The 26486-nt window shown below is 55.3% G+C and overlaps 9 protein-coding genes across 9 annotated transcripts; 6 read left to right on the top strand and 3 right to left on the bottom strand.

Moving 5' to 3' along the window:
• Positions 1-525: 525 nt before the first annotated feature.
• On the top strand, positions 526-5812 carry SETTUDRAFT_43369 (uncharacterized protein; the record flags this gene model as incomplete). Its single annotated transcript, XM_008030691.1, has 7 exons — positions 526-650; positions 714-1618; positions 1679-2924; positions 2970-3198; positions 3248-3561; positions 3615-4129; positions 4185-5812. 7 exons carry the CDS (start codon positions 526-528, stop codon positions 5810-5812), a joined length of 4962 nt encoding a protein of 1653 aa, XP_008028882.1.
• Positions 5813-5957: 145 nt separating this feature from the next.
• Positions 5958-7604, bottom strand: SETTUDRAFT_94841 (uncharacterized protein; the record flags this gene model as incomplete). The annotated part of the gene is made up of 3 exons (XM_008031111.1): positions 5958-7205; positions 7252-7292; positions 7343-7604. 3 exons carry the CDS (start codon positions 7602-7604, stop codon positions 5958-5960), a joined length of 1551 nt encoding a protein of 516 aa, XP_008029302.1.
• A 556-nt stretch (positions 7605-8160) lies between these two features.
• SETTUDRAFT_140375 (uncharacterized protein) lies at positions 8161-10321 on the top strand (the record flags this gene model as incomplete). The annotated part of the gene is made up of 2 exons (XM_008031110.1): positions 8161-8234; positions 8385-10321. Exons 1-2 carry the CDS (start codon positions 8177-8179, stop codon positions 10319-10321), a joined length of 1995 nt encoding a protein of 664 aa, XP_008029301.1. The 5' UTR covers positions 8161-8176.
• A 423-nt stretch (positions 10322-10744) lies between these two features.
• SETTUDRAFT_22337 (uncharacterized protein) lies at positions 10745-12502 on the bottom strand (the record flags this gene model as incomplete). Its single annotated transcript, XM_008030574.1, has 2 exons — positions 10745-12294; positions 12394-12502. 2 exons carry the CDS (start codon positions 12500-12502, stop codon positions 10745-10747), a joined length of 1659 nt encoding a protein of 552 aa, XP_008028765.1.
• A 1506-nt stretch (positions 12503-14008) lies between these two features.
• SETTUDRAFT_94318 (uncharacterized protein) lies at positions 14009-15256 on the top strand (the record flags this gene model as incomplete). Its single annotated transcript, XM_008031109.1, has 1 exon — positions 14009-15256. The coding sequence occupies one exon, from the start codon at positions 14009-14011 to the stop codon at positions 15254-15256; it is 1248 nt and encodes a 415-aa protein (XP_008029300.1).
• A 740-nt stretch (positions 15257-15996) lies between these two features.
• SETTUDRAFT_164928 (uncharacterized protein) lies at positions 15997-17620 on the top strand. Its single transcript, XM_008031108.1, has 3 exons — positions 15997-16442; positions 16496-16743; positions 16794-17620. The coding sequence occupies exons 1-3, from the start codon at positions 16205-16207 to the stop codon at positions 17517-17519; spliced, it is 1212 nt and encodes a 403-aa protein (XP_008029299.1). The 5' UTR covers positions 15997-16204; the 3' UTR covers positions 17520-17620.
• A 423-nt stretch (positions 17621-18043) lies between these two features.
• Positions 18044-19819, top strand: SETTUDRAFT_173182 (uncharacterized protein; the record flags this gene model as incomplete). Its single annotated transcript, XM_008031107.1, has 1 exon — positions 18044-19819. One exon carries the CDS (start codon positions 18044-18046, stop codon positions 19817-19819), a length of 1776 nt encoding a protein of 591 aa, XP_008029298.1.
• Positions 19820-20418: 599 nt separating this feature from the next.
• Positions 20419-22704, bottom strand: SETTUDRAFT_164926 (uncharacterized protein). Its single transcript, XM_008031106.1, has 2 exons — positions 22360-22704; positions 20419-22175 (listed from the first exon to the last, which is right to left on the bottom strand). Exons 1-2 carry the CDS (start codon positions 22667-22669, stop codon positions 20557-20559), a joined length of 1929 nt encoding a protein of 642 aa, XP_008029297.1. The 5' UTR covers positions 22670-22704; the 3' UTR covers positions 20419-20556.
• Positions 22705-24344: 1640 nt separating this feature from the next.
• On the top strand, positions 24345-25843 carry SETTUDRAFT_180721 (uncharacterized protein; the record flags this gene model as incomplete). The annotated part of the gene is made up of 2 exons (XM_008031105.1): positions 24345-24537; positions 24595-25843. 2 exons carry the CDS (start codon positions 24345-24347, stop codon positions 25668-25670), a joined length of 1269 nt encoding a protein of 422 aa, XP_008029296.1. The 3' UTR covers positions 25671-25843.
• Between the last annotated feature and the right edge of the window lie 643 nt (positions 25844-26486).

The raw sequence follows: 26486 nt of genomic DNA, 5'->3' as shown, positions 1-26486 counted from the left end.
AGCGCTCAGCTTGCAATGCAAACAGTAACAATACTTACAGAGGAAATTAAGAAGCTACGTAAAGAAAACCAGCGCCAACGACAAAAGCAGGAGCGGCAGCGTCAATATATCGCTTCTGGTGGGGTGCTCCGGGTCCAACAGGCTCAGCAGATCATTGCAGAGGCAGAAAGGGTGGTGATGGGGGGTGACCAGAACCAGACTGGCGAGCGACGTCAGCGCGCGCCGCCAACGTGCACGAAGTGCCACGTTCAAGGACATACTCGGACTTCATGTAAAGCTAGATAAAGAATAATATCTTTTAATTTAATTTAATTTTATTAAGTTGCTGTAGAGCAATTGAGTAGAGCGTCGCGTCAGGTTTGGTGGGGTGGGCCACTTACTGATGTGGGCCGCTTACTGATAAAACACGTTATTGCAGGATTTGCGCTGAGTCATCATGACCCACACCAATTAAGGAAATCGCAGCCATCTGCCCTCGTCAATCCGACGCCCTTGCGACGTCGAATTTGAACTTTTTCCCGAAAAATGACACAAGGTACACCGGCCGAGCCCGAGGTACCAGTCCCCGACAAGGGACTGAGAGATTTAGCGAAGAATGTAGCCAAGGTCTTGCCTAATTTCGAAGAGGAAGAACCCGCTATTGGAGTGAAGTAAGCATGCAAAGTCCGTGTGCTTTGCTTTATTACTATGTAAAATGGCTGATACCATGCTAGAAAGCTTCACGACGCTTTGTCCCCGGTCTTGGAAACAGCAGATCTACCAGATTTGGAGAACAGTCATCGTGCCGCCGCTTCCAATGCTCTATGTGCGATCATTGAGCATTGCGCGGCTTCCAAGAGCCAGTATGTGAGGGAAGAGATCTTGAATGATTCCATTTGGATGAGAGGATTCAATGTCTATCTCCAGAGGTCCGGTGATGCAAAGGGCAAGTCAATGAGGCAGATGCTTTTGGTCCTTACGAGTGCCATTACCAGAGATCTGACCCCGCGCGCTATCGAGCTTCGCCAGCAGGCTACTGCCCAGTTCCTGGATATCATCTGCGAGCGCGAGGATCGCATCAAAGTCAAGCCGGCTTTACAAGGCCTTGCGCACTTTTTGCTCAAGGACGTGGTCTCGATTCCAGAACTAGTAAACCTGTTCAACAAACAGTTGAAGCATTCATCAGGTTCAGCCAAAAACACCGTGAACTCTCAAACGGTTTTCACTTCCTTTCTTGCCTGGGTTGTCCATCATGACACTTCCCTCTCTGCAGGTCATTTAATCAAGAACTTCTTGACACAGGCCCGTCGTCTTCCAGACTACTGGACACAGGGAGCAAGTGATCAAAATACACCATTATGGATCGAGCCAGTGGTGCAGACTTTACAAGACTGGCCGGATCGGATACAGGAATTCAGGACCCACGTTTTTCCTCACTGCTTCATGCCCAATATCTCCGAGTACACACGATTTCTAGCATACGTACGTTTCGAGGTGTACGTGCCGCACGAAGGTACATTGCTAGATGAGCTAGTACAACCTAGCAAGCACACACCTACAATCGATGGAGACATGGAGTTCAGGATCTTGCTAGCAGCAATTGCGACTGGAAAAGAGCTTACGATAGTCAAAGACAGTGGTAAGCACATCTCAATACAATCTCCAAACCCTGGTGGATCTGTACTTACTTGTCACTCAGACCATACAACACAGAGTAGTATAGGGATTCACGATGGCGCTGTCTATCTGCCCGACAACATTGCAGGTAAATGGATGTCTGATTCAGAGCCCGAGGTCAGGCTTGCAGGAATGTTTCTTTCCGTATACTCAACTTCCATCACAAGAGCATTCAGCGGCAGTGTCCTCCAAGCATTGAAGCGTAACCTTGTCCATCTACACACCGACACGGATGCCAACTTCCGCCGGGAGGTACACGGATACACACAGAAGCTCTTTGATCGATTGAGAGCAAGTACGGCTACGTTATCAAAGGGCATATTAAAAAGCGGTGGTACAGGTCAAACACGACTTCCTTTCCCAAAAGCGACTTTCGACTTTGGCCTATCACTTTCCAGGCCCAGGCAACGAGACCCGCTTCTAGAATCTCTTTCATTCGTGGTCTGGTACATTCGGTTTCTCGAGTGGGAACTTCGCCCGACTGCGTCCTATCAGAGCCGCATCACAGCGCTACGATCTCTGACCATTGTACTACGTTCTGGGGTGGACCCAGGAGTTCCATATGCCAGCCTTTCCAAATCCGCACAAGGACAGCTGAACTGGGCATATGGCATTCAAATTGGGAGCATGAAATTAGCGCGAACACTACTGGATCTGATACTCGATCCCTTCGACGACGTTCGAGATGCAGCCGTGTCAGTCCTACAATTATGCTTAGTAGCGCTACCAGAAGACGAGAAAATGCGCATAATGTCGGCCATTCCTCCATTCATTGCGCGAGCGGAAGCCGTCATGCTTCGTACCGGACGAGCTGATCAAGCAGACGGTGTTGCTCGAGCCTACGGAATGGTCTTCTCCTCTGCAGGCGATGCAGCAGTGACGCCAGGGAGCGCTTTCTTTTCCACAAAGTTGCAAATTTTCGAACACCTCCAAAGCCAGCTTAAGAATACGTTGGCAGTTGCACATGCGGATCTCTCACAAGCTGTTGATGGCCGGCCGGTACATGGTATCTTTGCTGCATTGCGATACGTTGTCGATCAGCCTGATTTCTACACCCTCGTGGCAAAAACGCCACAAGACGCATTTACTCAATGGAAAAGCCTTCACAGTGAAATTGTGGAAAGTATTGAGAGCCTGTGGAATTGCGTCTACCATGTTCTATGCGCAGATGCACCAGAAGGCCATGTTCCTGACGAATTGGAAGACGACGCGAGCTTGGACACCAAGGAAATTCTAAGCTACTCATGGAGAGGTCTCAAAGAAGCAAGGTAAGCAGATTTATGTGCACAGCGTACAATTCTAAAGTTTGTCAGTGTACTACTTAGGACGATCATTTCAAAAGCCCCCGTGGGCAATGGAGATGCAGATCTCATGACAGCACATCTCTTTGAAAAACTGGGTAGACTGTGCTTTACTCAGCTTCTAGAACTACGACACCGCGGTGCCTTTTCAACTGTTTCTCAAACATTTGCTATCTTCTGTCGTCGCTGCGTAACCTCAAGCATCCCTTCTCTGCGCGCATTACCCGAGGCATGGTACCAGGTATGCAAAGGACTCTGCTGAACATGGATTTTGAGCTCATGTTTGCCAGGAAACTCTACGCTCCATTCAAGCCAAGTCTGATGCCATTACTCGAAGATCTGCGGGTATACCTGCAGCCATGTCGGCCTTGTTAGCAGCTGAGCCACAGACCAACGGCAAGCTATTCCCTCGAGCGATGAAAGATCTCACTGCAGAGACTCTTGTCGAAGCCCAAAGCGCAAACATTGAAGAAAGTCGCCTCCCGCAGGTCCATGCACTCAATTGTATCAAGGAGATCTTCACCACCTCCAAGCTCAGTGTTGCGTCCGAAGCATACATTGGCCAGGGTCTCGAGCTAGCTGCGAAGACCTTGAATTCGCCCATGTAAGTCCTAATCGCTATTTTCCAATTCTGGCCGATACTAACTTTCATCCTAGCTGGCCTCTCCGCAATTGCAGCCTCATGCTCTTCAAAGCCCTCATCGAGCGACTCCTCGGCAGCGACGAAGCTCAAGACTGGAAAGAACACGATCGTGCAAAAACCTCACGCTTCTCCTACGACAACTACCCCAGCCTCGTCACCATATTGCTCGACCTGCTCGAACCGAGTGGTAACCAAGGTATCATGGATACCCCCGAGAGCGGCAGCTCACCTCTTGATCTACACGGCGCCGAAGGCGTGTTTCCCGCGCTCCAGATTCTGCGGCAAGCAAGGCCACCAGGCGACATTTCCAAAATGCAGGAGCTGGTAAAGAGGCTGATTCCAAGTCCGCACTGGCACATGAGAGATATGGCAGCGAGGACCTATGTGTCGTTGTGCTCGCCAAACGAGGGCTTCGGTGCACTGAATGCAATCTTGGACAATGTGCCTGCAAGTAGTAATGGACGGCATGGAATGCTGTTGGTGATGAAGTACCTGTTGAAGAAGATTCTGCGTAACTCAAGTCAATTCAGTAAGTCCATCTCCTCAGCTACGCAATGTGTAGTAAGAAGACTGACGGACCACAGCACTGGCTGGCTTCGCAGCTATGATGCAACAGCTTTGCAGACAAGCATCTATATGGTACACATCTAGCAACTGCTTCTTCGTGCGAGCCGCATTTCTCGACATCATCAGCCTCTGCGGAATGACGCTTCTCCGCCAGCCCAACGCCCTGTCAGTCCTACAAGCCTGGACTGACCTCGCAGATTGCGTGTCCATCAGCCCCGAGTACTCGATTGGCCCCAGTACCCACCACGGCGACGATTTATACCGCAGCTCGCTCGTACAAGTCTTCATCCTCGACCGCGTAATCCTGCGCGAAACCTCTCTCAGCGTCATGGTCTCGGAGAGCTACCAAACCATTGGTGACGCCCTCCTTCTCCTCGCTACCCAAGACCCAGATACGTGCCTTACTGCACTGGAAACTCTAAACACCATTCTCCAGTGCACTCACCCCAGCGATCTAACCATCCCGCTCTCGCTGGTGCTATCCCACATCCACACCATGGTGCTCGCATCCACAAACCCAGAAGTCTCATCGGCCGCTGAATCCGTCCTTGCCCACGCTCTCACCTCACCCCCTCTCCGCAGCGACTTCTTCTCCTTGCTGAAAGAAGCCGACGTCGTGCTGACCCTTTCCAAACTTGAAGCAACATGTCTCGCCGCGCCCCCGTCGAATATGCAAAGTAGTCTGCACCTGCTATCTTTCTTCCTCAACCACGGCTATCACAGTCTGGCCCCTGTGGAAACAAGAAATGTCGTCCTCCCAGCGATCGCGCGATACATCCGGCTCGTGCGGACGACAATCGTCGACACGAATCCCTTCGACACACGCATATCAGCCATCCAGTCGCTGTCAGGCCTCACGCACATTTTCACCGCGAGCCCCACGTCCCGAGCAACAGGCCCGATAATTCTTGCTGTCGCACTGCTTCTGCACGACCTCCTACATGACGACGACGACGAGATACGTGATCTGGCTGCGCGAACAACAGGCGCCTTTTTGCGCGCCCAGGGCGACGTCAAAGCTAACGATACCGTCCCGGTACTAACGAGCTACCGTCTCGCGCTCTTCCTGTGCACAGCGGAGTTCTACGCTGAACAAGACGTAGCGCGTCAGGCGCTACGCAGACTGACTGATACCACGCCGGGACATGCACTCTTCGACACGTCTTTCGAGCAGGAGTTTGCGGAAGCGAGAAAAGAAGATACGGCCTTGTTTGCGCGTGAAAAACAGAATTTGTATAAGGATGATGTGCTGGATGCTGTGCTCTGGTCGCGAGTACTGCTTCAAGTACGTCCGTCGTCTGTGTCGCTGGATCTGCGCAAAGAGGTGGTCAAGTGGGTGGGAGACGCTCTTGCGGTACTAACTGAGACGGCGAAAAAGGAGGATGATGGCGCGTTGGGATGGAGCTCGAAGGATGAGGTGTTTACGCTTGGGATGCGGGTGTTTTGTGCGGCGGAACAGGTGTTGCGGTGGGGTGACGCGAAGGAGAGAGCTGGCGTGATGGTTGCGCTGAGGAAGTTCGTGGAGGTTGGCAGTGAGAAGGGTGTTCATGGGCTATGGATTGAGAGGATTGAGAAGGTGTTGGAGAGGGAGGTCATGGGAATCTTGGCAAGAGTCAAGGAAAGCTTTGAGGGGGTACGAGGTTAGTGCATGGTAGAATAGAGATCAGTTTTGGAAAGTAAAGTTTCATTGTAGCAACACTATTGGATGTGTGAACAACTAGAGAAAAGAAGTGTTAAACGAAAGGCTCTATAAAATCTTCCCGAAAGTTCAGGGTCGACGACAACCATGCCTACCGCCGATAAAACATGTTGATCGGACTATCGCTGACCTTCCGACTGACACTGCCATACTTGGCCTGCCATGCAAAGAAATACAGCAAGGCAGCAAGAGGCTGTCCCACCAGACAAAAGCTTATCCAGAAGATCATGTTGCCAGCGACCTTGCCCTGAATCCACCTGATCTTCTGAATCACATCCGTGAGCACAATGAGCGGGATCTGAAACATCATGCCTGCAAACGCCACACCAATGATGTTGTGCGTGGGTACTCCGACAAGAAGTTCGTGTAGGACGCCTGAGAAGAAAAAGACCAAAATTTGCGCTGCCACAGGAGGCACGCCTCGACCAACCAAAGGAGAGTAAATGTGGCGACGCATGAAATTAGTCACAGGTTTGTTCCAGGTGGTCCAGTATGTGCGGATGGACGACACGTTCCACCAGTCGCCATAGAATTCTCGGTCACCAAAACGCATTACCTCGGCGAGGGCATTGAGTGCCGACTGGAAGAGCGCGAAGAAGCCGCAGAGCCAGCAGAAGACGGAAATGGTAGAGAGTTTCATGACACGCTCGACGATGGATGTGAGGTTCAGTGTGAGGACCTTGTCGAGCGAGTTCTGCAGTAGGGGTGCAGCGTACTGGGCCGAGGCAATCCAGATGACGATGCTAAGGCCAGCCAACTCGGCTAAACGCTTGAAGACAAAATCCCAACGGATCTTTTCTGTCCGCGGATAGATGGGCTGATAGACGAGGGTTGGTGCCCACCAGAAGTAGCAGAGATTCTTCATGTTGATATTTTGCGGGTACGGGCATGCGCTGTAGAGCTCAGGAAGAGGGTCGGCCTGCTTGGGATGGAGGTAGGCATGGCGCAGGTCACGGTTGGTGAATGCGTATGAAGCGCACTTGAGGAAGACAATGACGGCATGCAGTTCACATAGCGTACCGATGCCGGGGTGGTAGATGTCGTAGTAGACATACTTTGTGGCAATGTAGAGGTTCGCGACGGCGTTGATGCTGTGAAAGAAGGCGATCAAGTACCAGGTTAGGTTGAAGCTGCGCAGTGCCGCTGCGTACTTTGCAGGCGAATCGTCATCTTGGTCCTTGGAGATGCGGGAGTAGGCTCGGTCGGCTTGCCAGGCGGCGGCCAGCTCGATCAGGTAGGTGACGAAGAGGTGGGCAGGGACGAGGAGGTACAGGAGGAGGCCGGTGATGACGTCGGAGCGGCGATAGTCGTGGCAGGAGAGGCATATCAGGACGCCATACTGGTCGCGTTAGTATGGCAAGGGCGAAGGGGCATCGAGAGCGTACCTTTTGCAGGTTTACGATCATCAATCGCAGGTTGGACACGACTACTCCTGTTAGCCATATACGAGTACCATGGGTGGCAAGGGATGCGTACTCAGCACCAGAATCATGAGGTTCCTGAAGCCCACGAAGCTGGGGCTCTTGTCTGTATCGTGGCTCAGGCATGACGTGCGCGTCAATGAGTGGGTAGCAAAGACATGGCGATATTTTGTGTCGCGGGCGAGTTTGGTGGTGGTGGTGGTGGTGGCGGTGCCGTTGGCCTTGTCGTCGGCAACTCCCTTTCCGCGGAAGACGGAGGTGCCGTTGGCCTTAGGGCTGAGGGCTGAAGAGGTGGCCATTTGGGTAATTGTCGCCATGGTGGGAGAGAGTGCAGAGGCGACTCGAGCACGAGGAGGGACGAGACAATTGCCCAGAGCGCAATGGCTCATGCGGCGGTAATTAGAAACTCAGGGTGGCAGCTGGAACGCGGCAATGGAAAGGACGGAACGGGGCAGCTTGGCCACGGAGGCGGGCGGCGGCGGCGAGGGTGAATTTGTATCTGGGCTGGGGGGGGCCATGGGGGCCATGGCCGAGGTGCTTGCAGCAGTTATCGACGGGAAGAAGTGAAGGCCCGTCTGGATTTCTGTTGGGAAGACGAGAGAGCGGGGATCTGCACGGTGATGCCGCTCGACCACAGGCGTTGCCTTGCACCGTTTGGCTCGCACGCAATGGCTTATCAGGGGTGGCTTGCGTGTGGGTGGGTGGCTGTGGCTGTGGCGCACCGGGGGCTTGGCGCCGGCCCTGCGGTGGCGCGGGCCCGAGGGCGCGCTAGGCCCAGTGCGGCGGCAACGCGACAGAGCACGCGCTTTCACCCGACGACGCTGCTTGCGCCTTGACATCATCTCCCATGCCCTCGACCTAGCCACGGCCTTTGGCACCACCAGCCCCCATGGAGCGCGAGTACCATCGCCCGGAGTTTGAGGGAGCGCTGCGCCCGCGCCCGAAACGTGAGTAGATGCGTCCATGGCGCACTGGGCGTGGTTGCTGTCGAGGCCATGCATGCTCCTGCTATGCAGTCCCCAGCCGGTGCCGCCATGCCACAGCAACCGCTGCCTCACAGTCCCGCTGGTTGACACTCCTGCTGACCCATCCCCCAGGCGCCGTCACCGACTATGGCTCCACCACGGTGCAATGGATGCGCTCCCGCCGTCCGCGCTACAAAAACATCCCCCGGCCAGAGGTAGAGCGGCCCAGCGCCAGCTACATCGTCGACTTGCAGCCCCCCGCAGCGCGAATCCCCAGCGCCGCCGAGTCCATCCCTGCAAAGGCCGTCCACTCGTCCCTCAACAAGGTCAAGCATCCCATCAACGTGGTCAAATGGACGCCAGAAGGCCGCCGCCTGCTCACTGGCTCCACGAGCGGTGAGTTCACGCTGTGGAACGGCATGGGCTTCAACTTTGAAACCATCATGCAGGCCCATGAAGCCGCCATTCGCGCCGTCGAGTACACGTCTACCGACGACTGGCTGCTGTCCGCCGACCAGACGGGAGTGGTCAAGTACTGGCAGACCAACTTCAACAACGTCAAGGAGATACAGGCACACACCGAGGCTGTGCGCGGGCTCGCAATCGCCCCCACAGACTCCAAGTTTGTCACGTGCGCCGACGACACCACACTGAAGATCTGGGACTTTGCGTCTAGCACAGAAGAGTCGACGCTGACAGGACATGGATGGGAAGTCAAGTCGGTCGACTGGCATCCGCACAAGGGGCTGCTGGTGTCGGGGTCAAAGGACCACCAGGTCAAGTTCTGGGATCCGCGGACAGGGCGCTGTCTGACGTCGCTTCATGGACATAAAAACCCAATATCAAAAACCATGTTCGAGCCCGTCTCGGGAAACATGCTAGCAACCTGCGCCCGTGATCACACCGCCCGCATCTTTGATATCAGAATGATGCGCGATGTCCTGCTGCTCAAGGGCCATGAGAAGGACATCATCACCATGGCATGGCATCCCATGCACAAGAACCTGCTGTCTACGGGTGGTGTGGATGGCAGCATACACCACTACCTCCTCGACGAGCAGAATCCGCCGCCAGGCGTTGCGCCTTCGATATCGCCATACGACGCTGCGGACTCTCAAAACGCCCCTTCGCAAACCATATACCCTGCACACAGCCTCCAATACGCACACGACTTTACTGTCTGGACCATGGACTGGCACCCGCTCGGCCATATCCTCGCGTCCGGCTCCAACGATCGCGTCACACGCTTTTGGACACGCCCGCGACCAGGCGATACAAACTACATCAATGACCGGTATCACATTGGCCAAGCCGCCGCCGAAGCCCAAGGCACGTTTGACCGCGGCCAGGGGCGGCGACAAAAGATGGAGGAAGAAGAGCAAGAGGCCGAAGACGAAGCCGAAGGTCTCATCGACCAAAAACTGCCTTCCAAGAACGCTGGTGCTCCCTTCCTTCCACCCGGCCTCTCGCTTCCAGGCCTCAGCGCACCTCCAGACGGCACTTCAAGCGCTCTCCCAGGCATCGGGGGCACAAACCAACCTCCCATCCCCCCACCACCCCCACCAGCAGGCCTGCCCTTTCTGCCTCAACCAAACGCTCCTGGTGCACCCCTGCCCCCCTTCTCTGGCATGGACCCGTCGCGCATCGCACAACTCATCGCCTCGGGCACCTTACCGCCGCCGCCTCTTCCCCACGGCCATGGTCCTCCCCCTCCAAACGGAAACGGTGCTCCTCCGCCTCCTTTCCCACCCCCGCCAAACTTTCCTGGTTTCCCTCAGGGAATGCCCCCCGGTATGCCTCCCCTGCCGCCTGGAATGCCTCCACCGGGGTTTCCGGGCTTCCCTCCGCCTCCCGCCGGATTGGGTGCTGCGCCGCCCCCGGGATGGCCGGGTGCTCTGCCTACCCAGCAGCAGCAGCCGCCGCCACAGCAACCGTCACAGCAGCAGCAAGGGTTCAATGGTGGACAGGCAGGAATAGACGCGGCGGTGCGGAAGCGCGCACCATTACCCGATCAGCAGGATGCGCTCAAGGCGGAGATGAGCCAGGGTCGATATAGGAAGGCGAGGTAGTAGTTCTTGCGGGTTTCCAAATGGTTTTTCTTTCTCATTCCTTCCTTTTTTTCGGGCTTTCATGGTCAAAAGGGCTGCTGGAAATATATACATGTAGCTGTTTTTGATATTGAGTGAGTTGTATGAAATGAAGATTATGCAATGCAATCATGCTACATATGTATGCAATGGTGGGGGGGGGGGGTATTTGACAGGAGAGAAAGTGATCTGGGTCGGTGTGTTGCCTTCTCTCATTTTGAGAAAACAGAAAAGAGTGGAGCGCGTTGGTGCAGATGAAGTAATCGACTACTTTAATCAATTTTTTTCTCTCCAGTTTATACTAAGATGGACGTGGATGCAAATGTGTAAATGACATTTCACGCCTACTTCCCCCTTCTTAACCTTGTTGTTTCATCATGCTTCCACTCTCCCATCTCACTTCTATCAGAAAGCCTTCAACAGTCGCGCATCTGGCACGTCCTTTAGACACTCGATTTTCGCCCACTCGTCGAGTTTTACCTTGCCACTTCCAATTCCCTCGGCTACATTCCACAGCTCGTCGAGGAAGGCCGGGACAAACGTGCCTGCACCACGGACATCATCCCGGGCTGCAGCCACCTGAGCCGCGATTTCATAGTGTAGGAGACCAGCAACAGCGGCGAGCAATTTATCGCCTGGAATCGCAGCCAAGTACGCTGAGAGGGTGGTGCCTAGCGTGCATCCGCTGCCTGTGATACGGCCTAGGTACTCGTGTCCGTTAGAGATGGCGTATGTGCGAATGCCGTCAGAGACGATATCCGTGGCGCCCGTCATGAGCACAATGTTGCGTTCGCGCGCTGCGAGGTGCGAAACGAGATAGGCTTTTTGCTCTAGCGTGAAGAGCGAGGCGCCGCTGTCTACGCCGCGCTGCTGCGTAGTGGCTGCAATGGTGTAACCTGATGCGCGTGCTACAGCCAGAATCTCCTTTTCGTTGCCCTTGATGAGGTCAAAATAGCCGGTGCCCATGAGTGTGGATACCGCATCTCGTCGGATCGACGTGGCACCTGCGCCGACAGGGTCGAGAATGATGGGGTTGCCGGCGGCGTTGTAGGCAACTATGGCTTTTTGGTAGTTGATCAGACCATCAGGGGTTACGGTACCCATGTTTACGACGAGGGCGCCCCCAAGCTGCGAGAGGTCGTGGGCTTCTTCGCCGTAGTTTGCCATGATGGGCGAGGCGCCAATGGACAGGGCCACATTGGCGGCGAAGTTTTGGACGACGAGGTTGGTCATGTTGTGTGATAGGGGGCCTATTTCTTTGACCTGTTGGGTACATTTTGCTGCTTGGGCCAGGACCGATCTGATCTCGTCGTCGTTCTTCTCGTGCCAGAAGTGTGGTTCCGTCGACTTGAGCTTGAATGGTGGTGGAGACTTGAGGAGCTTCAGTAGGTTTTGCGAGGCAGCCTTGGGATCAGCAGCTCCAACTATAGCTGATACGACTGCGACACCGTCAATTGTCTTGGACTTGAAATCGGTAGGTGTTGGGGTGAGAAGTTGGTGTGTTACGCGCTGCACGTTTGAGGCATTGACGCCGCCGATGCATACGCTCTTGACATTTTTCTCTGCCTCGCTGCCTTGATCAAGATATGCAAGAATCTTTCGAATTCCAGCAATGCCAATGATTTCTTTGGTATTCTTCTTCGTGTTGGTGGCGTAGAGGGTACCGATGCCCAGATAGTCTGCCCCTCGCTCAACCGCAATGCGGGCTTCCTCGATGGAGCAGACGGTTGCACCAATGATTTTTTCTTTGCCCAAGATGCGGCGGGCTTCGGCAACATTCATGTCATCCTGGCCCAAGTGTACGCCCTCACATCCAACCGCCAATGCGACATCGACACGGTCATTGATCAGAAGGGGGATGCCATGTGTTTTGCATTTTTGATGTAGTGCTTTTGCCGTTAAGATGAGGACGCCAGTGTCAGAGGTCTTGTCTCTGTATTGGACGATGGTGACACCTGCAAAGGGTTAGTTTGTTTCTTTGCGACGCCAAACACATCGGTAGTCAAAGAAGTGCTTCTAAAATGGGACATGTCATTCAACAAAGAGCTACCAACCTCCCGTTACAGCCTGCTCGACCACGTCGGCCAGGTTCCGCGAGCCGAGAATAGCATCTGTGGAGTCGGTCACCAGATACAGCGAGTAGTCTACGTTTTCGCCGCCCATCTTTTCCGTGTGCGGGTTTGGACTGGGGAAAAAAAAAGTCGACGCCCAGCTCCCAATTCAGAACCAGGCGTTGCAGTGCGCTATCCAGGATGACGCAATCAAGACACAAGCGGCCCAGTGCGTGGATTGGCTAGGCGAGCAGAAGAAGAAAATGTCTTCACAGCAAGCCGGCGAAATGCTTGCACGTGCATAGGCGTGCAGTCAATGGAGATTGCTGGGCGGGGCCAAACCATGGCGCTGCCCCTCGTTGCGCGGACATGTTCACTGATTGGTGGCGGCCGACGGAAAACTGTGGTGATGGTTTGCGCAGTGCTGAATTTTGTTTGGCAGCCGTCGAGAGCGGGGAACGCTATTCGAGGTCACACAGCGCGAAAATGCGTACACCTGCTGCCTTGGACATGAAGCTATCCACAGTGTGTAGGGGTCGCTTTCGGTCACGCCGGCCGTGGTGGCAGTCGTTGTCGTCGTCGGCCACAGAAACACAGCGTGTTAGATCGGCAGGCTAGGCCCGTTTACCGCTGTTGGCCGGCTTTATGCAGCGGCTCACTGAAACGAGAGCAATGGCATGATGCAGCGGACAGGCCGCCCTGCAATTGTTTGGTGGTTCAAGCGGCTCTTTGTCAGTCGCCTGGCTGCCTGGCACATGGCAATCCACGCCGACTGGCCGCTCGTCGATGCCGCAGTGGCGCCCGCAAGCCGCGCGAGGGCAGACACAAGCAGGCGAGGGAGCGTTGGGAGCGTTGGGAGGGGCGTTGTGGTGTTGGCAGGCGAGGGGCGGGGCGGCAGGTGTGTATGGGTGCAATGTATGGGTGTATGGGCGTGGGCGTGGGTGTGGATGTGGATGTGGGTGGGTGGGCGGTTTGGGTGCGGGAGAGAGTGTGTTGGTGCTAGTGCGGCTCGGCAAAGTCGAAAAACTCAACTCCGTCCCCATATAACTGCCAGGCCTTCCCTTTGACCACGCCCGACCCGCCCACACACACGCACACCCGCACATCCGCACCCACACTCACCCTCTGCACCGCGCAAAAATCCATCAACCTCCCCCCCTCCAACGCCAGTGACTGCGACTGGCACCAAGAGAATCCTCTCGTCCGCCTTCCCGCCCTCCCGCCTGCGTGTCGCCCGCCCGCGACGTGCCCAAACCGCCACCTCCCGCCTACCGGCCTCACGCACAAACCGCACCTTGCAGTTGCCCGCGACAACAGGAGTATATGTATTCGCGCCAACGCTACGCCTTCCGAGTCGAACCTCCCCCCAAACTGCAAAAATTTCGCTGTATGCGGATACCAAGCAGTTCGATACACCAGACCAACGGCTAATCCACTGCCCCTCGTGACGCCGAGCCGCTCCCACACACGACGACGACGACCATCCCCATTGTCCTAGAGCCTGCAGTTGCGCATGTCTCTTTCGGCCCTCGTCAACAGACCCGACCCGACCTCGTCCGTCCGCACGCCGCACCACCACTAAGAAGCTCCTCCACCTGTCCCCCGCACCACCGTCACCATGGCCACCGTCAACATTCGCCGCGATGTCACCGACCCCTTCTACCGCTACAAGATGGAGCGTATCCAGTCCAAGATTGAGGGCAAGGGCAATGGCATCAAGACCGTCATTGTCAACCTGACGAGCGTGGCGGGCTCCCTGGCCCGTCCGCCCGCTCACGTCATCAAGTACTTTGGCTTCGAGCTCGGAGCCCAGACCAACACCAGCCCCAACGACGACCGCTGGATCATCAACGGCGCCCACGATGCCAGCAAGCTGCAGGACTACCTCGACGGCTTCATTTCCAAGTTTGTCCTGTGCAAGAAATGCAAGAACCCCGAGACGGACGTCCACATCAAGGACGGCAACATTACGCTCGACTGCAAGGCATGCGGCAAGATCTCCGAAGTCGACCCTCGGCTCAAGCTCAGCTCCTTCATCCTCAAGAACGAGCCCAAGAAGGGCAAGAAGGACAAGTCGAACAAGAAGGCTGAGCGCCGTGCCCGCAAGGAGGCCGAGGCGCGTGGCGAGGCTACGTCGCCCGACAACGGCAGCCCCGGCGACAGCGCCGAGGAGAACGGTGACGATGGCGACCTGGCCCTCGAGGCTGGCAGTGACGATGAGCTCACGCGCCAGATCAACGAGGGGGCCAAGGAGATTGAGGACGAGGATGCCAAGGAGGTCGAGTGGTCGATTGACACGTCGGAGGCGGCCATCCGGGCCCGTGCGCAGGACCTGCCCGACGACCTCAAGCGTGCCCTTGTGATTGAGGAGGACGAGGAGGGTGGCTCCAGCTACGACACGTTTGGCAAGTGGATCATTGACACTGGCGCTGAGAAGGGCGGTGTTGAGAACCTTGACAATGTCGACATCTACATCAAGGCCAAGGAGCTTGGTATCGAGACCAAGCACCGCACGCTGACGGTCATTCCGCAGACGCTCTTCACGGAGAAGATTGTCAAGCAGGTGGACGCGCGCGCGCCCATGCTCAAGAAGATGATCACGTCGGACAAGCACGAGAAGGCTTTCCTGGGTGGCATCGAGCGCTTCGTCGGCAACGACAAGCCCGAGCTCATCCCGCAGGTGTCGGCCATCCTGCTCAAGGTGTACGAGAACGACCTTGTGTCGGAGGAGCAGCTCAAGACGTGGTGCTCCAAGGCCAGCAAGCGCTACGTCGACCTCAAGGTCAGCAAGACTGTGCGCAAGTCGGCCGAGCAGTTCAAGAACTGGCTTGAGCAGGAGGAGAGCGAGTCGGAGGAGTCTGACTAGGGCGTATACGCCGGCTAGCATGTCAGGGTGAAAGTGGGCGGATCGGCCAGCCGTTGGACAGTCCTTACCTCTATGTATTGCTTTTGTGCGTTGCCTTGTTCCTACTTTGCCTTTGCAGTCTTGTATTGCTCTTCTTCTTCTTCTTCTTCTTCTTCTTCTTCTTCTTCTTCTTCTTCTTCTTCTTCTTCTTCTCTCTCCACTCTTCACTTTCTAGTAGCCATCACTAGACGAGAATATAAAAAAACTTTGTTTTTGCACCACCCCGCTTCACGGCCGTGCATTGCCATAACTGTGCCTGTGCCTGTGCCTGCCCCACTACCGTTCGCCGTGTTTAGTGCTGGGTACCAAGTGCTCGGGCCCGTGTTTGCGCCCGCCGCTTACCGCGAAGTCTCTGCATCTAGTAGTCGTCAGTATGGATGTGGGTGTATGCGTCCGAATGCCACAAATGCAAGCCACACGGGCTGGACTCGGTGGAGGCGTGAAGAGACTCGGCACGTGCAGGCCACCACCAGTCTTGGCCTCCGCCCTGGCCGCGGCCCCTCCACTCGCCTTTGTCGAGTGTCATCCGCCTGGCCTTGCCACCAGCCCGGCGCACACGCACACGCACACGGGAAAAAGCAAATGTCGGCATTCGCCTAGAGCACGCGGTGCTTACACCTAGTCGACGAGGTATGCCCCACCCAGCCAAAGGATAAGCGGAGCTTCCATGCTCTGGATGCGCGGCCAAGGCAAGCCCTTTTCCACCATTGCGCCTGGTCGTGGGCAGTCGACGCGGGTTACTTATAATGTGGCGCGCCCCCGCCGCTGGCGCGACCGCTTCCCATACTTTTTTTTCCAACCCAGCCGTACTGATTGGTACACACCACCGTGGGCGACTTTGGAGTTTTGCGCTCACGTTCAACCCGAAAAGCTCCCGTACTACCGACATCCTTATCATAGCGCAGCGCCATGAACCAAGTTCAAGCACACCCCGCCGACGGCGTCGTAGTCCCCCATGCCCACCACCAAAACTACGACCCAGAACCAGTCGACAAGACGGGCAGCGGCTACTATGTGGCATCTGAAAATGAGTTGCACAACGCCACGCCTACCAACGAGGTCTTGGAGCGCGATGCGCAGACAAAGGGACGTTGGTTCCAGTACGTCAAGACGAAGCAGTTCTGGGTAACGCTATTGCTTGGGCAGGGTGTGTACACGCAAATCTATAGTCTGCCGTTACACAAGACTAACCAACCTTAGTCCTCGCTATTTGCATCACCTCTACAAACACATTCTCTACTCTGCTCTCGAACGAGGGCACCTCGATTCCCGCCTTCCAGTCCTTCTTTAACTATGTCCTGCTCAACATCATCTACACCTCGTACACCATCTACAAATACGGCTTCAAGAAATGGGGGCGTCTCCTTATCAAAGACGGCTGGCGCTTCTTCATCCTGGCTTTTATGGACGTTGAGGGAAACTATTTTGTTGTGCTGGCATATCGCTATGTACGTCTTGCTTGTCTTTGCAGTGTATTGAAATGCTAACAATCGTCTAGACCACCATCCTAAGCGCCCAGCTAATCAACTTTTGGGCCATCGCCGTCGTCGTAATCATCTCATTCATCTTCCTCAAGGTCCGCTACCACTACACGCAAATCTTCGGCATCTTGCTCTGCATCGGTGGTCTGGGCGTCATCTTTGGCTCTGACCACATCACCGGCGCCAATAACTTTGGCGCTTCCGACGCAGTCAAGGGCGATTTGTTTGCGCTTTTGGGCGCTACGTTCTACGGTCTCTCCAACGTCTTCGAAGAATGGCTCGTCTCGGAACGGCCCTTGTACGAAGTCGTTGGCCAACTGGCTTTCTGGGGCATGTTCATCAACGGCACACAAGCCGGCATTTTCGACCGTAACGCCTTCCGCACCGCACATTGGAACGCAAAAGTGGGCGGCTACCTCGCAGGCTACACGCTCATCCTGTCGCTCTTCTACTCCCTTGCACCTGTCCTATTCCGCCTGAGTTCAGCCGCCTTCTTCAACATCTCTCTCCTTACTGGAAGTTTCTGGGGTGTTGCCATTGGCGTCAAGGTATTTGGACTGCACATCCACTGGATGTATCCCATTGCCTTTGTTCTCATAATCTTGGGTCAGGTTATTTACTTCCTGAGACAGAGCTTGGTGGGTGAAGCCTTGAAGCCTTGGTTGGGCAAGAACCAAGAGAGGGGTCACGCTGGGCTGGGCACGGCGAAGAGGAGGGCAGAGAGACCAGAGGCTATTGTTTAAGATGAGCACTGAGATGGAGGAGCAGAAAGGTGAATACCCTGGTGTGGTTTGATGTGGCTAGAGGTTCACATATTATTACCCTATCACTAATGAACGACCCCTGATATTCCTTTGGTGAACATGTTGCCACTTTCATTATTTCAAGACTTGTGGTGACGTTCTCAGCAACACTGTCTGGGTGCTGACATTCTTGGGTCCTACTCGTTCATAGCAGAAACGACTAAAAACAGTCTAACCTCTAGCTCCAGAAAAGAGACCAGGATAACATACCTGTAAGGTCAAAACGTCATTTTTAGCTCATATTCAAGAAATTGCTTTCTTCTTTGCACATTTCCTTGTAAACGCCAGCACAGCCCCTCATTGGCCCCCGCTCGCCATGGCAGCGCCACCCGTCACCAGCCACGTTTTCGCGGCTCTCCACATGCACCACCAACCTACCTCTACCACACAACATCCTATTCTAACCTCATCCATCACATCCCTACCTCGAATTCGACCCTACCCCATCTCCACACTGATTCAAAATGTCATCTCGCGGCCTCCCAGAAGTGCTCATGCAAAAAGTCGACGAATACGTAGACTCGCTAGCGCCCCAGATCCAGCCCCGCATTGCGACTGAACTCGAAGACTTCCAGCAAAAAACAATTGATAGTCTCGAGACACAGGTCGTGGATGCGTTTCGCTCCCTCTTCAACGACAACAATGATCGTCCTTCGTCAAGAGAAGGAGGCGGCTCTTCCAGAAACCTAAGTGATTCAGCGCCTGATGCTTACGGCGGCCAATCTCTCCCGTTTGCAGATGAGATTGCAAAGTTGACCCGGGGCTTTGGCCAGATTAGCGATGAAGCCGGGGGTGATTTGCGTGAAATCTTTGCTTTGACGCAGAGTGGTGGCGGCGGTGGTGGCTCTGCGTCCCGAGGAGTAGGAGGAGGGCAAGAAGGGTTTGATTTCTCGTCTGGAGCCCGGGGCTTCTTATCATCTGCGCTCGACGCCGTGCAAGACAGTCTGGGCGACCAACGGGGTTCCAAGGGCGGACAGAGCTTTGAGATCGGCGGCTTGCTGGGTATGCTGTCTGGCACCATCAAGGAGGCATCGAGGAACCCTGAGGAAAAGGCTCGCATGATTAGTCCAGAGATTAAGCAGATGGTGGGAGAGAAGTTGCGTTCGCAACATGCGCCTATTGCGGAACAGTTTACGCGTATCGCACTCGAGCACATCAAGCGCTGGTTGCGTGGAAATACCAGTTCACGCGATCTGGGCGAGGGGGCAAAAGCCGAGATTGCAGAGCAGGTCGGTGATCTCGTCAAGGGACTTGGAAGTCTATTCGGCAACAAGAAGGGCAATCATGAAAGCTCGGCTCGAGGCTTCGACGAAGGCGGTAGTCGGGATGGCGAAGGTGGTGGAGGTGGCTTCTCCCGCGTCATCAGCGACAAACTAAGTACCGGACTCGCCAAAGTCCACCGCGAAGTCCGCATCGAATTCCGCAAGATACTCGGGCAAATCGAGAAGCAGCTGTTCGAGCTGCTGCCAGACCAGTTCCAGCGGCCGCTTGAGAAAATCCTAGGCGGAAACCCCTTTGACGAGCAGCTTGACCGCGACGCCTCTGCCAATGCGGACCGCGGCTTCGGCGACGACATCAAGGCGAAGCTGCTCGGCAAGATTCGCGACCTCGTCCGCAAAGTGCAGGAGACGCTGCGCCAGAGCATCCTCGGCGTGGTGAACGGTGGACACCGCCGGTTTGAGCGCCAAAGCTGGGTCTTTGTGCAGTCCATGGTGGAGCAAAAGGTGCAGAGGTACCTGCCCGATGTCAAAATCAATGTGCCAGATGACATTGGAAACGAGAATGTCAGTGTAGGCAGTCCAGTGCAGCAGTTGGGCGGAGGAAATGCAGGTCAACAGTATCAACCTCCGCCTCCCCAACACCACCAGCAACAACAGCAGAGTTACGATGGTCCCCCACCAACATACAACAACAATAACAACAGCAACGAACCCCCATCTCAGCAGCACCAGTACCACAACGAACAGCAGTACCAGGGTCCCCCGCACAACCAGCAGTATCCTCCTCCTCCCTCTCAAGACTACAGGCCAGACAACAACCAATCGTATTCTCAGTATCCACCGCCGCAACACTCGAGTTATCCGCCACCTCCACCTCAGCAGCAGCAACAACAACAACAACAACAAGGATATCACCAGCAAGGGTACCAGCAGCAAGGATATCACCAGCAGCAACAGGGTTACCCCCCGCGTGACTACCGTGACAACAACGATGAGGGGTACCAAAGGCATGGGTATTGACATCTCATGTAGTCTAGTCTAGTCTAGTCGAGGTATCTTCTTTTTTTCCTAGTTTTCCATCCAATTCAATTCGATTCGATTCGATTCGATCCGATTCATTGTGAGACGTAGATAGGTAGGTAGGTAGGTAGGTAGGAGGAAGCGGGAACGGTAGCGGGCATGATGAAATTACGAATGATTGGTGTCCTACATATATACATACATGTCCACCTACACCTACACATACACATACACATACACGCACAAAGTCTTGCATGTACAATGTGATATACATGTATGAGTGAAGTAAAAAAAAACAAATCTGAGAAAAATACCCACATCATACCCCCTCTGATGCAACAGAGAAGAAGAAGAAGAAGAAGCAAAGAGAAAAGGAAAAAAAAAGCGAACAAAAGTCCAAGGGCAAATATACAACGGGCTAAACGGCCCGGAGTTCAAACATCGAGATCGTATTTGATTTAACTACGTTTATTGACCGCAACCCTAAAAAAGAAAAAAGAAAAGGCAAATCAAGCCCCAATTGAATGCATATGTATAATATACACATCTGCACAAAAAATAAAAAAACGCCATAGATGATGCAAAAAAAAAGAGGAGGAAGAAAATGAAGAGAATATAGTATTCAAAAAAAATTCAAAAAAACCCATGGTATCATGATTCCGTGCTTTCCAAAAACACCCGCTATGGTACCAATCAAAAAGACGCCCCGCCATGTCCCAGCGCAATGTAAAATCAAACTATGAAGACGAAGATGCAGAGTCGTCGGCAGCAGGCGAGAGCGCCCCCGGTTGATTGCGCGGTAGCGCTTTTACAGCAATTTCAACCTCATTGGTAGCCATCTTTTGCCACTTCTCCCTCGTGTCCTGGTCTGCAAGCGCATCCGCGCCAGCCTCCCCAACCTTTTCGTATAACAAGCGTGACACGTCGCGGTTCACATCCGTGTACTCCTGTTTCGAAACCTCCTTCTTTAGGTACAGCGGCTTCAAGACGGCCGTCACCATGCGCTGCAACTCGGCCTTGGTTGAATATGAGAGCGCGGGACGGGTAGGCGACGAGTCTTTGGAGCGGGGTGGGCTGCTAAGGCCGCCCGACCGATGCGCGAGCTTACGACGACCAGCACGATCATCGTCTGCAGGCGAGTATGGCGAATAAGTGGGCGACAGTTGCTGGTCTTTTTGCGCAGGCGACACGGTGCGGGTGAGGTTCAACGGGGGTGGTGTGGTCATGCCAGGGGGCTTGTGATAGACGGGCGATAGTCCAGGTGATGAGTGTTGAGGCGAGCAGGCACGCTCAACGATGATGCGCCGGGGCTGAGGGGCGGCGATCTCCTTATCGCGCTCGGCAAACCTATCAACCTCAACTTCTTGCAAAAGCGACTGCAGAAAGCCTGGTGCGGGGGCAGTTGTGTCGCCGTTTTGAGCAGCCGGGGAAGACGCCGCCGCTGCAGGTGTATGCGTAACCGTATTACGACGAGCTGCAGCTGCCGACGACTCTCCGTTTTCAACATGCATACGTGTCCGGGGTCGCTTCAGCTTGCGTTCCGGCTTTTGCTCGCGAGGCTCAGATTCTGCAGCGGACGAGTCAATAGACTTTCGCTTGCGTGCCCGGCGACTGCTCGTGCTAGCCACACTGGGCGCCGTTTGTGCTTCGGCCTGGGCAAGCTGTTCGCGGGCCTTTTCGAACTGGTTCCATGCGCGTAGTTCTTCCTGTGACTCTGGGTCCTTTGGCGTCTTTGGGGGTTCGCGATGCAATGTGCGGTTTGCGGGCCGTGTTGCGATGCTGGAATTGCGACGTCGGCCCGTCACCAGGTTGTCAGTGACAATCTGGAACCGGTTGGCTGCCCCGGCCCGGCGGGCTACACGCATGCGTTCCTCCCACCTGCGATCCTCGCGGCGTGTAACGTCGGACTGGTTTTCCGATTGCTCGTCCTCATCAAAAGGAAATTCAATATCGAACTGCAGGCGGTCCCAGACACTCTGCCAGACTCCGACCCAGTCGTCAGGGGCTTGGTTGTGACGGGGCACGCGGCTCCGGCCATTGACCCATGCAGCCGGGCCTCGAATGGCAGGTCGTCGCCGGGACGCAGCCTCGAGCAAACTAGGGTTCTCCACACAGCCCTGGCAGTACCAGGGACCGCGCGTGGGCATCCGGTCAAGACCAGCACAAAAGACGTGGCACAGTTGCTCGCAGCTGTGGCAGTACATGAGTTGGGATGCATCGCCAAACTCATCGCAGACCATGCAGGCGTCGTAGCTCCCGTCATCCTCCAGCGTGTAATCTTCCTCGATAATCATAGACGGGTCGATGTCCGCGACCTGCTGCTTGTCCTGGACAGTGTACTCTGATAGTTTAGGGCCTGTAGCACGGTTAGCTGGTGGTCGGTCGTGCTAGCGCTGCGTGCTTGCAGCGCGAGATGGGCGCAGGAACGGGCAGATGCTGTGTTGAGCTCGACTGACCATTTAGCCAACAGCCAGGCTACTACCGGGCAACGAAAACAACTTGACGACTGCAAAATTCCGTGGTATCCAGGATAGACATACCTCCAACGCATGCGCTGAGCTCGACCAAGTTGAAGCTGGCTCGGCATATAGGGCAACTGTTCGCTCGCTCGACCCAGGGCTTGAGGCAATTGTTGTGCAGGTCGTGGCCGCAGGGCAGCAGGTGGGCCACCATTTCCTCGTCGTGGACTGCCGGCACCGCCACGTCCTTGTCCTTGGCGTGGTGCTGGGGCAGGCCATCAGCGGCGTGCTCATGGCGGGTGGGCGCCGGTGGTGGTGCTGACGGCGTGGCGGCAGGGCCGTCGTCTCGGGGGACGAGATCGCCGAGGCAGACTATGCACGTCTCGGCCATTGGTGTTGTGTTTGCAGGTAGAGAAACGAATGGGGTTGTCGCCGCGATTCATATGTCGGGAAGATGGTCAAGTAGAGAGAGCGGGGACCGTGGTTTAAGTACGCGGACGCTAGTGGCTTGGCTGGCGGATCATTCATCATTCACGACCCTGCAGCAGCCACTCTCTCTCCAGAGCCACTCGCGCCAACCCCGGAAAGCCCGTGAGGGGTGCGACCACTAACACCACCACGGCTGCCAAGTGGATACCGGGTCCGATTGCGACCTGCCCAAGTCCGAATCCAGGCGGTCAGCCCGCACGAGTGCCAGCCCTACAAAGCCCAGTCAGTCGTGCCCATGGTCGCCATACGTTACCACGTGTCCAGCCTCTCCAGGCGTGCGGGCGTATGACTTTACCGCGTCATTTGAGTGGTGCCTCGCCTGTGCGAACATGGTTCGCGGCGGCCCTTTTGCCTGTGCCTGTGCCTGTGCCTGCTATGCTGCGCTGCCTTTGGAGAGAGGTGGACATGTACAGCGTGCTGCTGCGACGCTTCCCCTACCCGTGGTTGGCGATGCCTGGACCGGAAACGTGCCAACATGCTGACCGGGACGGCGACGGCCTATTATCTCTGATGCATTCTTCACGCGAGACGTGCCGATAACATGGCGGCAGCTGCCGCGGCTGGCACGCCTAGTCGCCAGTAATAGCTGCCTACGCCGTGTCCCTAGTGTGGGGGGGGTCGCCGTCTCGTCTCAGACAGATATACAACCCCCAAGACGGAGACCATGCGCCATTCAAAACATGGATGAATGCCGCGCCGAGTCGAGCCAGGCGTTGGCACTATCAATGACTGTGTGGATTCGCAACAATACGATCGGAGTCGACTCGCTCATACGTCTCCAGACGAACCCAACACGTGGGCGCTTATATTTCTACAGCTACTGCGTTGCAAGCGACCAAGCAGCCGTCAGCCTCGCATCCTAGACTTCTCCTAGCGTCCTACACGTCTTATCAAGTTAGCGACACTGCTAGAGGATGGACATTTCGTGAATCACAGCAGTCTTTCTCTGATGCCACCCCACCACCTGTGCCCCCCCTTTGCCAACCAGGCAACCCAGCTCTCTTATCATGTGCTGTGGACCCCAATCCGGGAGCCAGGTGGAAATCTGCCGTTTTGGCCGCCTGAGTGGAAGGAGGGAGAAAGGACAGCGGTGAAAAGTTTTTTTTTACACTTGTTTCTTCGATCTGGAGGGGCATTTTTCGATTCCAGCATCTGCCTGCCAAGCCTGCCTAGCCGCTTATGGTATAGCCCACCACACACTCGCTGGCAGAGCGTGAGAGACTGGTTTTTAGGGTGCACACAGGTAGTATGGAATTTGTTGGGCCGCATGTCGTAGGACGTGGGTGGGTTTCACAGCACCACAGTCTGCCGTCCGACTCGTATACTGGCAGGAATAGATGCTACACCGGGCGAATGTCCGGACCTGCCGCGTACCTATGCTGGAGCCGGGCGCTTCCTACCTCGGTATGATCTCAACAGTAAACCCAAAACATGGGTCATGTCCGGCTCGCGTAGTCATTGAGAAGGGTATTTCTTCACGCTGATATCAGCGCATTCACCTTCTCAGGAACTTAATTTTTTCCATTCCCGCCATTTTCAAAACCATTCCATTTTCAAAGACTATCGGTATCGGCACAATGGATCGAGAGTCGCGCCAGTACGAGGTGGTGCTGCTAGGAGCAACCGGCTACACTGGCCAGCTTGTCGCCGAATGGATCACTACGCATCTCCCGGATGATCTGAGGTGGGCCATTGCCGGTCGCAATGCGAAGAAACTACAAGCCGTGGTTGAGGAACTGTCTCAATTGCGGCCAGATCGCAAGCAGCCAGGTAAGTGGTGGCTCTAGGTATGACGTTATCTGGACATGAAACACTCACACCAAGCAGCCATTGAAACATGCGAGCTCCAGCAAGACCAGCTCGACACACTTGTCAAAAAGACCAAACTTGTCATCACAACTGTAGGGCCATTCATGCACTACGGGGAGCCTGTCCTCGCGGCCTGCGTCAACAACGGTACGCACTATCTCGACTCGACGGGCGAGATACCATGGATCTACGACATGATTGCCAAGTACGAGACGGCGGCGAAGAAGAACAAGACCATCATCATCCCAGAGTGCGGCCTTGACTCCGTCCCCGCAGACATCATGGCATACGTGCTCGCCCGCCAAGTCCGCAAGCGCTACAACACCGCGTGCGAGCGCGCCATGCTCACGCTGTACGCCTTCAAGACGGGCATCAGCGGCGGCACCTCGCTGACGATGCTGGAGCTGTTCAAAAAATACCCGCTCAGCCATCTCAAGAAAACACGGGACCCGTATTCGCTGTCGCCCGTCCAAGCCGAGGGCGTTGCTCCCGCGCCCAAAGGCAGTTTCCCATACAGCCTGTTCGGACTGCTCAATGTCCCCGAGCTCGGCGGCATCCAGACAACGGGCTTGATGGCGACTGTGGACGAATGCATTGCGCACCGCTCCTGGGGCCTATACGAGTCGTTGCCCGACGCGTCTCTGCACTACGGCCCGCGCTTCCGCTTCAACGAGTACGCGCGCGCACCCGGCGTGCTCGCGGGGTTCGCGCAGAAAGTCTTCCTCACATCCATCACCATGGTGCTCGCCATCCCCGTCACACGATGGCTCTTCGAGCCCCTGTTTAAGCGCCTAGTCCCGAGCCCTGGACAGGGCCCGTACAAAGAAAGCAGGAAGAAGGACTTTATGCATTACCGCGGGCTGGGCACAACCGCAGACGGCAGGAAAGTAACTGCGAACCTCGAGATTGCGCATGGCGGATACGTGGCGACGGCCATGACGCTGAGTGCGGCAGCCAAGGTGATTGTTCGGGGCCGGCTGGAGAATACCCAGGCGGGAAAGCTGGGTGGTGGTATCTTGACGCCGGCGATGCTGGGAGACGAGTATGTGGATGCGTTGAATGAGATTGGTGTCAGGATCAGGATTGATGAGTAACTGAGGGGGGGACTTGTTGGCGATATATGTTGATTTTGGGCATGTACATAGCATCTCACAGGGGGAATGGGTTCGGGGTTCGGGTTCGGGTCACTTTTACTCTGACGCGTGTTAGTTGGACTGGGTAATGTATGTATCTATGTACTACTAGTATCTATCTACGAAATTAGTTATTATTCGCCGCCACCACCATCACTCCATTGTAGATACCCACACACATGCATGCAGCCCACAGTGACAGTGCGCAGTTCAATCCCACAGAGCCGCGTCCGCCAGCTGCAGCAGCATATATTAGTACAGTTACCTAGCCGCGTGCGCGTGGACCCCCCTATCTCCCTCTCCCTGCACACATGCGGCAATCTGCAAGCCGCAATTGTTAAGGGGGGGGCAGGTTAATCCCAATGCACGCTAGACTGGCCATGTACGTTGACGAGAGTAGACGAGGCGAGGCGCAGCGGCCCCCCCTCGCCCAGCGTTATCTCGATTTTTGAAGCAGAGAAATCTAGCCTCATGACTGTGCTGCGCCTCTTTTTGTCGATCCCCCGACTGCGGTTCCGAGATGTGCTTGTGGGGGGTTATATGGGGGGTGGGGGGGGGGGTCTGGGTCATGGGCGTGGGGCTGTGCGTGGTAAGTAGTGTGAGATGGGCATGCGATGATAATTCTTCTACTTACGTATCACGACAGTACCCGTAAGACATTCTCCTTGATAGTCTCCACATCACAACAGGCACAATATATGAATGCGAAAAAAAATACGATAGTTCACTGTAAAGTACACATACAACCGTAGACACACCAGCCACACAATATATAAG

This window comes from Exserohilum turcica, assembly GCF_000359705.1.
Source record: "Exserohilum turcica Et28A unplaced genomic scaffold SETTUscaffold_5, whole genome shotgun sequence".
Classification (NCBI taxonomy): Eukaryota; Fungi; Ascomycota; class Dothideomycetes; order Pleosporales; family Pleosporaceae; genus Exserohilum; species Exserohilum turcicum.
Note: the sequence above shows the minus strand (reverse complement) of the source record. Positions and strands in the feature narration are given on the sequence as shown.